This window comes from Pangasianodon hypophthalmus, chromosome 7 (assembly GCF_027358585.1).
Source record: "Pangasianodon hypophthalmus isolate fPanHyp1 chromosome 7, fPanHyp1.pri, whole genome shotgun sequence".
Taxonomy (NCBI): Eukaryota; Metazoa; Chordata; class Actinopteri; order Siluriformes; family Pangasiidae; genus Pangasianodon; species Pangasianodon hypophthalmus.
Genome location: NC_069716.1, coordinates 5140768 through 5156569, shown reverse-complemented (window position 1 = coordinate 5156569; position 15802 = coordinate 5140768). Strand labels below are relative to the sequence as shown.

The following is a 15802-nucleotide window of genomic DNA, read 5'->3' as shown; positions in this document are numbered from 1 at the left end:
TTGAGACAAAATAAACTCATGGTTTTTTTTTGTTTTGAAGCACAATCAGTATTCACACCAGTTCTCAAAAATGAGTCTCTAGTGTGTTTCCAAAACATGCCAAATTCTCACTTTGGTTCAAGTTTTGTGCCTGTAGTGAAGAGTTGATACTAAAATTGCACACATTTCCAGACCTGAGGACTCGGACCTGAGATGTATTAAAACAAAACAGGGACAAGAAAAAGCATGATCTTCTATAGCAGTCTGCATTTTTATCCCCTGGGGCTTAAACACAAGTGCCTGTCTTTAGCAGTGGTGGTCTAGACACATCTGAAAACCCTTTGTCTCACTCTGTTACTAAATTAAAATCTGGCAACCTCGGAGAATCTGTCACAGGTAATTTTAATAATCTGCCCAGGAAATGAAGTTTAGCACCTGTGTCAACCTGACTGTTTCCCCATGTAAATACTGACCTGTCATTCGAACGCAGGTTTTTTGTGTTTTCAGTATTAGAACTGAACGCTAATGGCTCACTATGTGTACTAATTATGGCTGATCACATTACACAGCAACATGTTCATATAGGGAGTTGAAAAAAGAGTATCTTTCCTTTTTTTTCTTTTCTTTTCTTTCATTTTTTTTAAAATAAAATGCTTTAAATCCCAGCAGAATTAGTACTGTGTCTGAGAGCTTTAATCAGCTAATATGTTCACACCAAATCCATCAGCAGAAATTTGCTGAGGTATTACCGGATTTTTAGATGACTTTGAGATCATATTTTAAGAGCACAGCTTGGAAGTAGCAGTCTGCGCTTGTGAGAATTGTAAACACCATAAACCTAAGCACTGAATTTAAATCTCTCTGCTTAACTCAGTGGGTTATCGGTATCCTAACAGCTTTCATATTGTTGAGTCTTCTTTATAAATGGATTATTTACAGAATTGATGTTAACTGATTTCTGATCCTTTCCATTACTAATGTCTTGTATTGACACATGGGCAAAAGCACAAGAGGTTTAAGGAAAAACACTACAGGTAGAAATGACAATTTTGGTAACATCAATCTATAACTATAGTAATAAAAATATCAAAACTCAAGCAATTTTTATGGTTTTTCTTTTCTTTCTTTCTTTCTTTTTTTTAAAGCTCTGTCCACTTGGCATATTCATATCATGTCATATATCCTTGAAAAGCTAATTTCCATATATCAGTTTGTGTCATTAACATATACAAGTCATTTTCCTTTATAAACCTTATATAAACCTCACTACCTAGAATGGGAACTCATTAAACCACATCATATTTTTAAAACCATACAGTTTTCTATCTATCTACCTACCTACTGAACCTACCTACCTACCTATGAGCTGCATTTCTGAAATTGTACATGATCATATCCTTCAAATGATCATAAAATGATATTACAGAGGAATTTCCTAAACTGTTGATAATTGTTGGATTTACATTAGATACTACTTTGAAACTAAAAATGGCCTAACATATTTTTATGTTGCTTTCTCAGTTAAACAATAAAAATGTTTTTTTCTTGGTTATACAAAAAACAAATGATATTTCAGCATGATATTATTCTAATGATTTCCTGTAAAAGTTTTTCTCTTGAGAGCGCCTTTGCAGGAAAATATATTGTATTGTAATTCAATGCAAATTAGACTTATTTCTCTAAAAAAATGTACATTTTGAAAAAGTTCCAATGCAAAAATAGTTTGTGCAAGAATATCATCAATGAACTGGCAAAAATTGATTGTGATAGCTATGTTTTTTAATTACCCTGTTGACCTGTAGTGTCTTGCCTTAACAACTGCAGCTCTGAATATTGAGTTTGTGTTGCTTCTATGGTTCTCATTTCCAGGTTATCAATCAATAGTGTGTAGTACATTCTAGCATCCCCAGTTACATAGTATTCTGATGTTTCCTAGTTTTGACATCTGTCAGCTTGTTTCTATGATTTTTTTTTTCTGTGAGGAATCTCTCTTCCTGTATTTTGACCAGCTCTGGAGCTTGGCTGATCCTTAGAAGAGCCTCAGTGCTTTTGCTGATACGTCCAACTCTGTCTGATTCACATATGTTACACTGCCACAAATGGTACTTTTCGTAAGACATTTTTTTCAGACAGAAGTCATTATCACATCCTTGTTTTGATAGCTCTCTGTTACTTTAAATTAGATGTCAGGTGCAGTGTTTTGAAAAGTCTAACAGCACAGCTTAATGAATCCGACTAGGTTTCAGCTAGATGTCACAGGAAGCTGTGACAACACAACGTAGTCTGCCTAAACTGCTGTAGAATTTCTTCGCTCCACTGGATTTCCCATTTCAAGGAAAATTGGTGACTTTGATGATAACCAGCTTCTAAGCATATTGGATTTGCAGTTTCAAATTGACTATTAAAATTGGGGAGAATGCTGCCAAAAGTCTTTGCTCAAAGTCTTTAACTTCCTGTTTAACTCATTCCTGGTCTAGAATACTCACACAAATGTCTCCACAAATTCTTTGTCAGCTCTGCTGTGTCTTGATATCCAGTCTGTTCATACTATTCACCATGGACTATAGCCACAATCCTAAACTTCTAGTGTTTTTGTTATTTTCTTAGATTATTCCAGGCCCTGGTTGAGGTTACACTGTGGGCAAAAAGTGACCCTTCATCCACATGGAGGAACACTGTGCCGGAAGTTAAAATGCCACAAGAATTCTCGATTCTGATTGGTCAGAAGATGATGTTGATGAATTTTCTATACCAGTGTCTCTGACAGTAGTTCTAGCTGCAAGGCAAATCACATGTTCTCATATAGTATGCTGTCATTTCTATAGCAACAGCGCACACAGGGATGGTGTGTGGTGGTGTCTCAATAGTCTGGAAGGAGTCTCCAGTGTCAGTGCTCTGTACCAGTCAGAGGTAAAGCAGTAACTTTAAATTTCCAACATAGGAAGGTCTTCAGGACTGAGAGATTTGCACTCTGTGGTTTACTGGTAACATGACAAGCTGATTTTTTGTACAACAATTGTTGTTGACTAAAACACTTTGGGAAGTGCTGTTTGAAAATAATTGTCAGCTTGTTAGAACTATTTTCCTATATATCAACAATTACACATGTTTTTGTATACTACTACACAAGTCTCTTTATAACTTGTTACTAGAAACAGCGATGTATTAAAATCAGCACATTAATATAAGGTTGTTAATTTCCTTACAACTGGCACTACTGTCAGAACTGCTGTTATAGAAAATTAATCGACACCTTCTGTCCAATCAGAATTGAGAAATCAATAGCAGTATTGTATTAATCATAATAATTTCCCCCTAGGGTATTTCAGTATAAGTGTGTATGCGAGTATCTGGCTTTTTGTATTTCCTGATTTGTTTTACGTACCATTCACCTGCAAGGTGTGTGTCTGGAAAAGCTGCTCATATCCGTCAGCATGGCAGGAGTAGTTCCCCATGTGAGTAGTGGTCACCTTGGTGATGTACAGACTTCCATCATCGCCAAAATCCTGTGAAATAAAAAAGACAGATATAATTGACATTCACACAATGTGACGATAAAAGAAAAAAACTCCTTTTCAGGAATGGAATGAGCATGCTCGCAGTGCAGACTGTCACAACACTTGAATCACAATAAGGCAAATTAAATTAATCGACTGAATTAAAAAAAAAAAAAAAAAAAATGCAACAGGCATTGGATAAATTAGCAAATAAAAGAGCATGAGGCTTTACAAAGCTGATATTGAGAAGAGTTGGAGAAGAGTTGTATTGGATTAGAGAGAGAGAGAGAGAGAGAGAGAGAGAGAGAGAGAGAGAGAGAGGATATAGCCATGTAAAAAAAAAGCATTCAATCAATAGAAATGGATTGTGTTTGCATCACGCCCACTTTAAAGATTTTTCTTTTAGTCTCTGCACAGTATGAGAGAGAGCAAGCCTAAGTTCAGTGTTGATAAGAAGATGACAGCTGTCATCATCTGAGCAGGAATTATATCTTTGGTTTGGTGCTGTACAATCCGTTTCTTTTGTGAGGAAAAACAAAGCGTTTGACAGTGAAGCAGCAACAAAAGTGCATTACAAAACCAACAGATAGGCTTTCAGAAGAAATTAAATGGCCCCCAAAAAATAGTTCCAAAATCCTCCACAAAACAAAAGAAACAAAGACTAGTGAAAGCTAGCTTTACATCTGTGATTTAAAAGAAATTATACCTCAGCGCAGTTGAATTCTCAATTCTGATTGGATAGGTGTCAATTCATTTTCTATAACAGCCATTCTGACAGTATGCCAATCACAATCTGTATATTAATGCGCTCGTTTATTGTGTGCTTGCATGCTGGATGCTCCATATAAACGAATTTCAAAAAACTATGTGTAATTGGTGAAATGGTGACATGTTCTCTAAAGAGATGTTTATTTAACATGTATGGAAGGAGTCTCCAGTATCAGCACTTACAATTTTTTTCTAAAACTGCAACAACGACAAAAAAAATCTTAGCAAGTCAAGATCTTTTGAATAAAGAAAAAGTTATGTAATATTTCTCATTGTGAGATTATTATATAACAAATATAAGACCAATAAGCCTATTTCTTGACATATTTACTAATTTCAATCTACTAATTTACTAATTTTAAATCTTTCTTATTCCACTGGCAGATAATTTTGCTTATTTGCTTATATTTAGCTTCTTTTAATGGTTGTAAGTTTGTCAATAATAATCTAATAAAAACAAATTACTAACTACTAAAAAACAAAAAGGAACTAACTTGTTTCATAGATGTGTCTGTGTCTGAAAAGTCAAAAACCAATGAGAGTAGGACTACATACTTAATTTTGCATTTATTATTTACAGTGTATGCTCGATATGTTCATTCTTATGCTCTATGCATTTTCTCAGCTGCTGTTTGATATTTTTGCAGATTTTGCTCAACATATTCAGATCGACATATTTGCTCAGCATACAGTATTCTCATTGGTTTCTTACTTTTCAGACACTGTATAAATAAATAAAAAGTATGATCACAAATTGTGGGCATATTGCTGTGGTATATGATGACTAAAATACATCAGGTTGTGCTGTTATTGGAAAATAATCAACTTCTGCATGGGATTGGCATCACACCAACCCTTCTTTGATTATTTTCCTGTAACAGCATGGCCCTGAAGTCTCACATGCAGCACAACAGAATCCGAAACATGACCGTGACAACAAACAGGATGAAACAGCAAATCAGACAAAATGCTACCGAAAGCCCAGAAGCTAATTCATTTTCATGCGTAACAACCCAAAAACAAGAAGACAGGCTGTCTCTGAGATCACAGTTCCACATGGCCATTGACAGCCATTCAGCCATTTCTCTGAGAACTGTTTTTCCATTCTCAGTTGTTTCTCTTAATGTTTACTTTCTTTGCTGTTGTGGCTAACAAAAAAGCTCCCTATAACAACTTCTAAAAAATAGTGTCCCAGAAGTATCAGGACAGTCAAACATCCCATATGTAAGCAGGATTTATGTGCAGAATGTAATATTTACACAAACCTAAGCAGAGAATAATGACCATAGTTCTGTAATGTGGACCCAAGTGCAGAAGAGCAATATATTATTAGGTCTATTTAAAACTAATGACTGGAAAAGCAATATTGTTATATAAGACTTGAAAATACCTTAAAACAAAAGGCTTAAATAAAGTTAGGGGAATGAGGAACAAGAGGAACCAGTCAGACTATGCTAATGTTAACAGGAAGCTATGACCAAATATGGAAAGTGTGTCTTTATTGTAGCAGCCCTTTGAATACATTGCTTTCCTAAATTTACTGTTTCTGACCTAAAATGGTCAAAATGTTATTAATAGATATTAATAATATCCATTAATAGATGATCTAGAAAAAGAAAATTCAGTTTAAAAATTAGCATCTCTTTTTTTGCATATGATATAGATATTCTGCAATGATCTGTAGGCCCCCAAAGCTCTAACATCTTTTATATCCACTAAACAGTTTTTTGAGTAACTCGTAATGTTTGAGTTATGTTTTAGATTGTTATCTTCTTCTTGGATTCTTGCAGATACATCCAAAACTCCTCTCTCTCTCTCTTTTTCTTTTGATAAACTTTTGTTCAAAAATTACATAGGAAAGTCATATTTTCATATCCAACTGTATTTATAAAATATAGTCCACTTTTATGTTTACTGTGTTCACTCAGAACACTATAGGAATTATAGGAATTGATCTTAAATGTCAGAAAGGTGAAAAAGCACGCCCTGGTTTCCTCTCTTTCCTTCCCAGAGCTGCACTGGGGAGTTATGGAGGCAGTGAATATAACCACAGAAAAGTTAAGCTGACTGTATATTAATAGGCAATAATCTCTCTGAAGACCCAAATTTGCCCCCGGCTGCCCTCTCTCCTCTCTCCGTTCTCCTAAACAGTGCTGAAAAAAGCAATACGCTGCTCAGATAAAACTCTATTAACTCCCATATAGCACAAGCGTATAGGCGAAAATAAAGCCCCTGACACAGGCATCTACTCTGACCCGCAATCACCCAGACCTCAGTTAAATCCCACAATCTTAATGTAATGTCAGATCAGCTTCAGGGCTTTGAGATTGTGATGGACTGAAGGCATGCAGACCTCGAGACGGGTGAGGAAACCTACCTGTGGAGGGATCTGGAGGGAAGAAAAGCAGCAGAGAAAAGAGATTAGATTCACTTCAGTGTTATAGCTCAGAGTACACTGAGTTATCACTTACTATTTGGTGTTTTTAATAAACTAAAAACTCAAAAGTTTTTGAAAATCTAGTAAATATCATTTATAGCACAAAGCTTTTGAATTCTTGATTCTGATTGTTCTGTATTAATGCACTTATTCTAATATGCTATCACACCTAATATTTTAATAAATTAAAATTTATAATCATTGATATGATGCATTCAGTAAGAAGATTTATTTATTTTATTTAACATTTAGGGAAGCAGTCTACAGTTTCAGCATGGTCAGTACGTTTTTGCTGTGATAAATTTGAGAATTTACGCTTTTATGATTCCTTGGTAAGATGACAAGCTGCATTTTTTTTTGTCTGATTAATTTCAAGAGAGAGAAAGAGAGAGGATGGTGAGCAAATGACTGTTTATAGCTGTTATAATGTAAGTGGTAACAGGAATTAACTTGTTTTATGGGCGTTCCACAACATTAAACATAACTATAAATGGATAAAAAACTATTATGTGTTGTTCAAAGTTGTAATAGCTGGTAATCATTAGTAATTGCTGGTAATCATTGGTAATAACACTGGTAACCATCGGTAATTGTGTAATTGTTCACTGACAATCTCACTGGTAATCACTAGTAATCATTAGGAACCACTGGTAATCACATTGGTAATAACACTGGTAACCATCGGTAATCGTTGCTAACTGATCAAATCCAGGTTTTCAGCTCCTGAATTCTATTGTTTAACACTTGAAAATGTCATTAGCTGAACATAACCCTGTATATATGTGTACAAACTAGAGACAAATCCTTAGAAATATTTCAAAACATTTTCCATAAAGATGAATTGCCATCACCATAGCTGAGATATTAAGATGTGTATTTCATCATTTATGCTGTTGGATATCCAGCTCTTGTGTAAAAGTTGTCCTGCGGAAGCCACAGAAGAGTTTCACAAGTTCACACTTTTCCCCTGACAGTTGAGGTTGCACCCAGTGATGCAACACATGGCAAGATTTCATTTTCACATTTAATGTGCCTAAGCGGCTTTCGCTTCAAATCCTGCTCAGGTTGATCTGGAAATCCACTCATTTATTGAACTTTTGAATTTGCTGGAGGCTTGCAAATGCTTTCCTGCCTTTCGTTACTGAGCACTGGATAAACAATAAAAGGCAGAAAGACAAGAGTCAGTACAGGAAGTGAAGGACTAATACTTCATAAAGGACAAAAACAGCCAATCCAACGCTCTCAGGATGAGCTCAATTAAATGACATTTCTCTAGTTGCATAATCTCATTATGCTTTGATATTAAAGCGGTGGTTTGTCATTTTTAGGTGTCTGTTGCCTATGAGAAATTCTGGTTTGGAAACTAACCAGATCCATCATATAGCAGTATCACAAACAGTTTGTTTTTTTCTTAGATATCTACTGTGTACTATTCGGACAGATCCAGACAGCCAGAAAGCCTGATAGGGTGTACAAAATTATATGTTATTTGATATTTCAGGTCTGGAAACATGTTGAAACATTACAGATGGCACCTTTAAAACTATTTAATATTAAGACAAAATGATTAATCCATCATCTATTGCCACTGACATCCAGTACACTCCCAAAGAAAAAGGTGGAACCTAGCACCACAAAGGGTTCATCTTTGGCCCCACTGGGTCCCACTTTGTTCTTCTGAAGAAATCCTTATATGTTCTGTGTAAAATGCTACAACGAAGTTTTATACTATAGAAGCAGAATCCTGGAACATTAGAACCATCAACCATCCAGAGTCCTTGAGGAACCTTTTTTTTTTCTTTGTGATTTTCCTGTATATGGCGCTTTAATAGAATATAACAATAACAAGAAAAATACATTCAAGGGAAGATTTTATTGCAACCAAAACAGGCCATGGCCTGAAAAAAAAAAGAGTTTGCAAGAATGTCTGATAAATGAGTGTGTGTTTGGTACAGAAGCAGGATGCATAGTGACTGACCTTCATGTTTGCTATAAAGCCCGCATAACATAAAGTGCTGGAAAAAGGAGCAAACTTTCAAGAAAAGTTTCTCCTCGGAGACTAACAAGACTGATGACAATAAAGCCACTTGAACTTGAACTTGAACTTGAAGAAGGCTGAGTGTGTGGATTATGCTGATTATTTAAAGTTTAAGGTAGAAGAAAATCACACTGCATATCGTTAGAGGTGTGCATATGGAACGTGAGCGCGTGCATGCGTGTGTGTGTTTTCTGTAAGTGAAACACAATGTTGTTCTCCAGAAGGACAAACCCGGTGGGTCAAACGAAGATCTCTTTAAAGTGATAGATTTGACCTTTTCTTTTTGGGAGTGTATGTGAATAGATGATGGTGTAATCACAGAGTCTCCATATTAACAGCAAATATTTTAAAGGTGCAGTCTGTAATAATCCTCTAATGGTTTATACTTCTGTGGTATAACATAAGCGATCACAGGAAATAACTTGTTTCATGGATGTTCCACAACATTAAATGTGACTATAAATGGATAAAATTTGTGTTGTTCTTTAATTAATAAAAAAAGTGTTTGCAAACTGCTGTAACATGAGTGGAATATAATCAACTGAGCCACATCACACTACCCTGTTGTTGATTATTTTCCTATAATAGCACACCCAAAAAGGTTTATTCCTTGCATGATTCACTGTTAAGTTTTTAGAGGTTTGCACTTCAGCACATCTTTGCACCTCTGTATGCTATGGTTACCCATAATCCCCTTCTTCTGTCATGACATGGATCTGCAAACGTGCTTCAGTGTGTTTTAGCCTTAAAAAGTTGAGAGCGAAAGTGTGAAAGTTCAGCTAATCATCTCAGCCTGCAGGAGCTTCTCACAAACTCATTAACATTTAATGTTGGTTTAGCTGCACCAGCATCTGTCTAGTGCTAACTCTGATTGTATTGTTGACTCAATTACAGACCAGATGCATAGGTGAGCCAGGAACACGCACAGCACGTATCAGCCAGAACTGCAAAGAAACAGCACATAACGATTCCCTTTGCAGTGGATTTGACGACGGATGTGCCTTTCAGTCCTCACTGCAGTTCCTTATAGCTCCTAGCAAGCATTACTTATTTACTTTCCTTATCCTTTTATTTGCTCTAAGCACCCTCCTCAGTTCTCGTGATTGCTTTGGCAGTCTAACTCGCACAGAGTGAAAGGCTGCCAGAGCTCAAAGCTACTCTACTCTCCTTAAGCACTTCCTGTTTGGCTCATAATAAAGTGTTACTTTTGAGTCAGAGCCATGATGAGTGATGTAGCTCCTACGGCTATCCTAGTCAGAAGTGTTAGAAAGAAAAAGTAGCAAAAGTAGCACAAAACTAGCAGCCTAATGATGTGGGAATAACATGACTGATAGAACTGGAAAAAAAACTCCCCATATATACATATAAACCAATTGAGGCCTATGTGAATGAACTTGCTGAACGAATTTGATTGGATAATTAGTTTAATGATCTGTGGAATAAAAGAATAACAGTGTAAAATCTGGGATCTGATTAATTTCTCAACTGGAATTCTTTGCATACATTGTGTGTATCCAAAGAACATATTGACATTTTAAACATATTGAACGTAACCTACTTGACAGGAATAAGTGTACTTTTTAATGACGTGATTAGATTTACCATGCTCATGAAATAATTGTAACGTCTCCTCCTCTATGCCAAAACAGTTGTGCTTGCAAATCACGTGCTAACCCGGCACGGTAAAGTGGGTATTTTCAAAACACAAAAAGTCTATGTAGTCACTTGTGCCTAATCAATTTACCGCCTAAAGGCTTTTCATGTTTGAAAATATCCGTATTACCATCAAATGCAGCAAAGGCTATGAGAAATACTAGGTGTATTTCCTGAGCCTGGTAAGTCTAATGATATGTTTTGAAAGGCACAAACTTTAAGCCTAAAGTGCTAAACTTATTTATTAAATCTCTATCTTATTCAAATTGTGTAGTGGTAGAGGTGGGTGTGGTCTAGAAATTCCCTTCAGATGTGTCAGTGGCCAAATTCTGGAAAACAGCTGGCTCAAAAAATGTCAAGAACTAAAAGGTTTCACCAAAAGTTAGTCTGTCTGATAGTAATATACATTAAAAAAAAACTTAAATATATTTACCAAATCTTTTTTTTTGGGTCAGATTTACTTCAAGAGAGAGAAAAAGGAGAGGATCGTGAGGGAACAACTGTTAATACCTACTATAACAAATGCCAAAAGCCTATCTAAAGATGTCTAAAATCGTGTAATTTATCAAAACAACATAGAAATGTTCTTATATTGGCTACTTTCTAAGCTTGCCTTGGCTCTAAGTCCAATAAGATCATGTTGTGTAAGGAGCCAGTTTAACAAATACATAAAAAAACAATGTATAAATGACAATGTATAAAATAATGCTAGCTAAGTGTGATTTACCAAAACAATGTGGAAATTGATGTTTTTATTTTGAATACTCTTTTAACCTTGCCTTGGTTGTCTGCTAACTAAGATCAGCTTGTGTTAGGAGCCAGTATATCGAACTCCTAAAGTCTGCCTAAAGATGTCTAAAATCTTATTAGCTAACTAATTTATCAAAATAACATGGAAATGTTTTATTTTGATTATAGTCTAACCTTGCCTTGGCTGTTTTCCCAGAAAGATCATGTTTAGCCCAGACAGGTTCAGTTTGTACAAATGTCTGCAATACACCTGCATCATTATATCATCATCAAAACAGAGAAGAGCCCTTACACACTGTGTACAGACAACAACAGACAAGGTTCAAAGACAATAAAAAATGTAGTCAATAGAACAGGACCGACTAAATGAATCAGAGATCATTTCTCCACGGATAATAGCATGAACAGAGACGGCGATGAGGCTTGTGTTTAAACACCGTGAGTCACTTTTACCCCAGGTAATGAGACCGAGCCTGTTAGAAGATGAGCTGTGGACTTTTTCAAAATCTAGAAATGTTCCTCCTTCTTCAAATAATATGCCTTTAGTTTACCATTCACTTCCAGCATGATGGATATAACTGAGGTGCTATATGTGATAAATTTGGCATCAAAATGTAGGATTGCAGCTCAGAGACCTGAGACGTGACTCTGACTCGTATAAAGTGACTTGTGAACATCTCTGACTCACGGTACGTCCACATCCCACTGGCATTATGTGCATTTTGGCTGCTGTTGGTGCGTGTGTTGAGCCTGAGGCATCGTGAAATGCTGATTTACTGTGTACTTTATAATCCTTTCTCTTCGGCTTTCCCTATAAAGCACTGACCTTTAGTTTATTTGGAATACATTTATTAATTTATTACAGTTTGAAATGTTTTATCACAATCCTAAACCACAGCAGTGTTGAATAATCGATTTGGATCGGCCAGAAGGTGTTGATTCATTTTCTATAACAGCAGCTCTGACAGAAGTTCTGGTTGCAAGGCAAATCACAGGTTCATATTAATGTGCTCGTTCTATTCCATTATTGGTTTTATACAACAGAAACACCACACAATTTGATACAAAAAAATAAACAGATTAAAAATGTTATTTCACAACGAAAAAGTGTATAATTGCTGATATGGTCGGACACGTTTATGTAATATTTATGGAAGGAGTCTCCACTGTCAGCAAGTTTTCCACCATGGGAAGGTCTTCAGGACAAAGGAGTCCGTGCTTTGTAAACATGTCAAGTGTTTTTTTTGTTTTTTTTTGTGTGTTATTAATTTTAACATAGAGAATAAAGAGATGCTGGTAAGGGAATGACTGTTTATATCTACTATAATGTAAGTGATGACAGGAACATGTTCCACAGCATTAAATGTAACTATAATAGGATAAAAATATGGCGTGTCGTTCTTTATAAATAAAACATTGTAATCATTGGCAAATTGCTCTACTATGTTTGGAACAACCACTTTTGTTACTTTTGTTTTGCACGTGCTGTTACAGGAAAGCGGCTATGCTTCATCATACCGCCCCATCCTTGATTATTTTCCTATAACAGCACAACCGCTAAGTGTTTTATTCCCAATGTGCTCTGGGATAAAATTGAAAAAAGTGTATGTGTGTGTGTGTGTGTGTGTGTGTGTGTGTGTTGGAAGTGGGGTGTCACTCACACTGATATCCTCCAGCTGTAATGTGTTGAGCGTGTGGTTATTGCGTCTCCAGATGATTGGCGGTCGCCTCTCGCCCGTGATGGCGCATGTCAGCACGACGCTCTGACCCACAGTGACTGTGGTGATGATCAGCTTCTGCTCCTCAGCGAGGCTCAGCTCATATACGTCTGAGAAAAGAGAATCTCCATTTCAGCCTCAGATCTGTACTCAAAGCCAAAAATTTAAACGTATACACCAGATGGAGTCGAGCTGCCAAAACATGTTTGTTTGCTAGAACTGTAAGGCTAATATTGCTAACAAGTAAGGAAATTTCTAGCCTCTAGGAGAGTACATTTCAAAGTGTATGTAGAAATCATCACATACTCATCTTAAATGATCTCAAACAGACATAGATATCTTTAAAATTAGACAAAAAGGATGTTGAATATCTAAAAACAGTAGTAGCAGCTGACTTAAACAGTGAATCACATTTGTCGTTAGCATATACAGTAATTTGGTGTCATTCCGCACAAGAATCAAGTGTAAAAATTGTAAAAGAATGACAATACAGATCAGATTTGGTTGGTTTATGTTATTTTTCATGTACAATCAATTTTTGAGGTGAGTGTTAGTGATATTCGCTAATAGTTAGCCTTATTTGATAGTGACATTAGCCTTGAACCTCCAGCATAAGTCTAGATAAACAAACTTTGAGCACTACACCTTTTACATTTGGCATGATATGAATGTTATAGAATTTTCTTCCAAGTTTCTAACATATTACAACTTGTTCTATCATTAAAAATGCAATTAGCTTATAATTAGCGTGTTTTGTGTAGCCATGAATTAGCTCTCTCTGTGTGTATGTTCAATTAATGTCATTTAGTAATCAAGCAGTAGCTCAATTAGTTGCTGTTGAGTTGCCTAGGCATGACGCCACCCTCGTCTCCGACTGAACTATTGTAGAAATGTTTCCTTATAATCAGAAATAATGAACCCACAGTCAATTATCAATCAACACAGACCCCAGATACAAAAACACACACTCCATCTGGATTTCTGTACCTCATGTCGTGTCTGGAGATGAAGACAGTGATGCATCATACACAGCTACACGGGTCATGTCTCTGTGTGTGGTATAAACCATTAACTGTCGACCAGTCTTTCTCTCTCTCTCTCTCTCTCTCTCTCTCTCTGTCTCTCTCTCTTTCTCGCTCTCTGAGTACTCTTTAGCGTAACGAAAGTAATGCTGGACAGGAAGGTCTAACTGAATTAGTTCTGCTCCTGGAGGCGTGTAATGACCAGACGTGATGAACAGGTCCAAGATTCCATTTAACAGCTAAAACTGAGGAAACAATTAAAAAAAAAAAACAAGCTGAACACAAAAAAAAACATCACTCATAGCAAAGGTGATGCTAATAAGGAATCATGATTTCATTGAATTTCATACAAATAACATCATAAACTTTTAAGTGCTAACTCTGAGCCTCACTCTAATATTAACCATTCATGTTAGCTTCTTATAAATTCTTTTAAATTTGCAATTATGTGATTAAGAATTTATAGGAATTTGCAAATTCGTGTAACGCAGAGCTCAAAGAGGAGACGGAGCTATATATATATTAATAGCGAATATTGCTCCCTTTGATCCATATTTAACACATATTTCTAGAGAAAACCCCAGACATTTAGAGCCAACATGTACACATGGTGAAGGGGTGTGGTGTGGATTTCTCTCTCCAATATAATTCGATGCATGATTAACGAGCCAGTGTGTTAGTTTAATATAGTTTAATTTTATTTTAAATGAACTTATTTGCTCAAGAAGTCACATCGCATAGCATTATGTTGCATCAAGCAGGAAAGCAGGCGTCCTTCACTAGGACTGACAGCCACAGAAAATCAGAATAATTTACTAGCCAAAGGTACCAGGAATTTAGGTGTGGGAATAAACAACGGAACAAAATGTATAGTGTATACAATACTTTTGCAAAACATACACAATTTTACAATAATTTAAAGGCATAGAGACCACACCTCCTTCACTGACAGTCACAGAGGCCACACCCTCTTCATTATGAAAGACATTCATAAAGGCCACACCCCCCTCAGTACACGACTGACACCTGTAGAGGCCAATAATACTGTGCATACTGCAATTATAATATTTCTCCCAAGAACATATAGCACTTTGTTGTCTCAGTATCATTACCAAGTACATGCAATAATTAATCAATTTAATGGGTGCAATTAAATATGCACACACAAATGAGTGGCGACAGAAGCAAATGCAGCAATTTCCACTTTCTTCATAGCACCCTTATTACTGTAAATGCTAATTTAATAAATTACTGAATGCTTCCTTACGACTCAGGAAAATAATGGGGACAAGTCCAACACCCCAAGATGTTCACTTCCCCCCCATCTTCTAGAAAGATCCTGAATGATCAGTGCAGGAGATGAGAAGACGGCCATTGAGATGACAACTGACTTTGTAGCTCAGTTATTTCTGGTCTGTCTGAGACATATGATGGCGACGAAATCAAACATGAAACCCAAATTTACTCCACAGAGAAAATAAACCTAATAAAGTCAAAATGAAGTCATTGCATTGTCATAATTGTGCCATACGTTATCTTAAAAAATATTATAAATGGTAAAATTTAAAGCCACTACTTAAAAATAAAGATTTTGTCAAGACAATGTCATGGATTTGCAGTAAATATTCATATATGACATACGAGAAGAAATGTGTGGCAGCCTGGGAAAACCCTTCAGATGGTCAAATTTTGTACTGTATACAGTTCTGAAAACGACACGTTCTCATGAACTGAAATATGTTTCTCTTAACCTCAAATACAGATCTAGCATTTTAAAGTGAAAAAGTGAAAAAAGTCGCATTTAAAGGTTTCATTCCAATTCCATTGAAAGATACTCCGCCTACTTCTACAGTTTATAACCTAATCTACAGAAATTCGGAAAAAATTTAAATCTCCCTGCAACGACATGAGACAGAAATCTGGAGAGGAACCCAGTAGTG

The 15802-nt window shown here is 36.0% G+C and overlaps 1 protein-coding gene across 2 annotated transcripts in view; it reads right to left on the bottom strand.

Annotated features, from left to right (window-relative positions):
* The window catches only part of fstl5 (follistatin-like 5), a 137973-nt gene that overhangs the window by 37800 nt on the left and 84371 nt on the right, over nucleotides 1-15802 (bottom strand). For both annotated transcript variants that reach the window (XM_053235514.1, XM_053235515.1), the window contains exons 7-8: nucleotides 12784-12950; nucleotides 3365-3485 (exon numbers count right to left, since the gene is read on the bottom strand). In XM_053235514.1, coding sequence (XP_053091489.1) covers nucleotides 3365-3485; nucleotides 12784-12950 — 288 coding nt within the window. The remainder of the gene's footprint in view (nucleotides 1-3364; nucleotides 3486-12783; nucleotides 12951-15802) is intronic.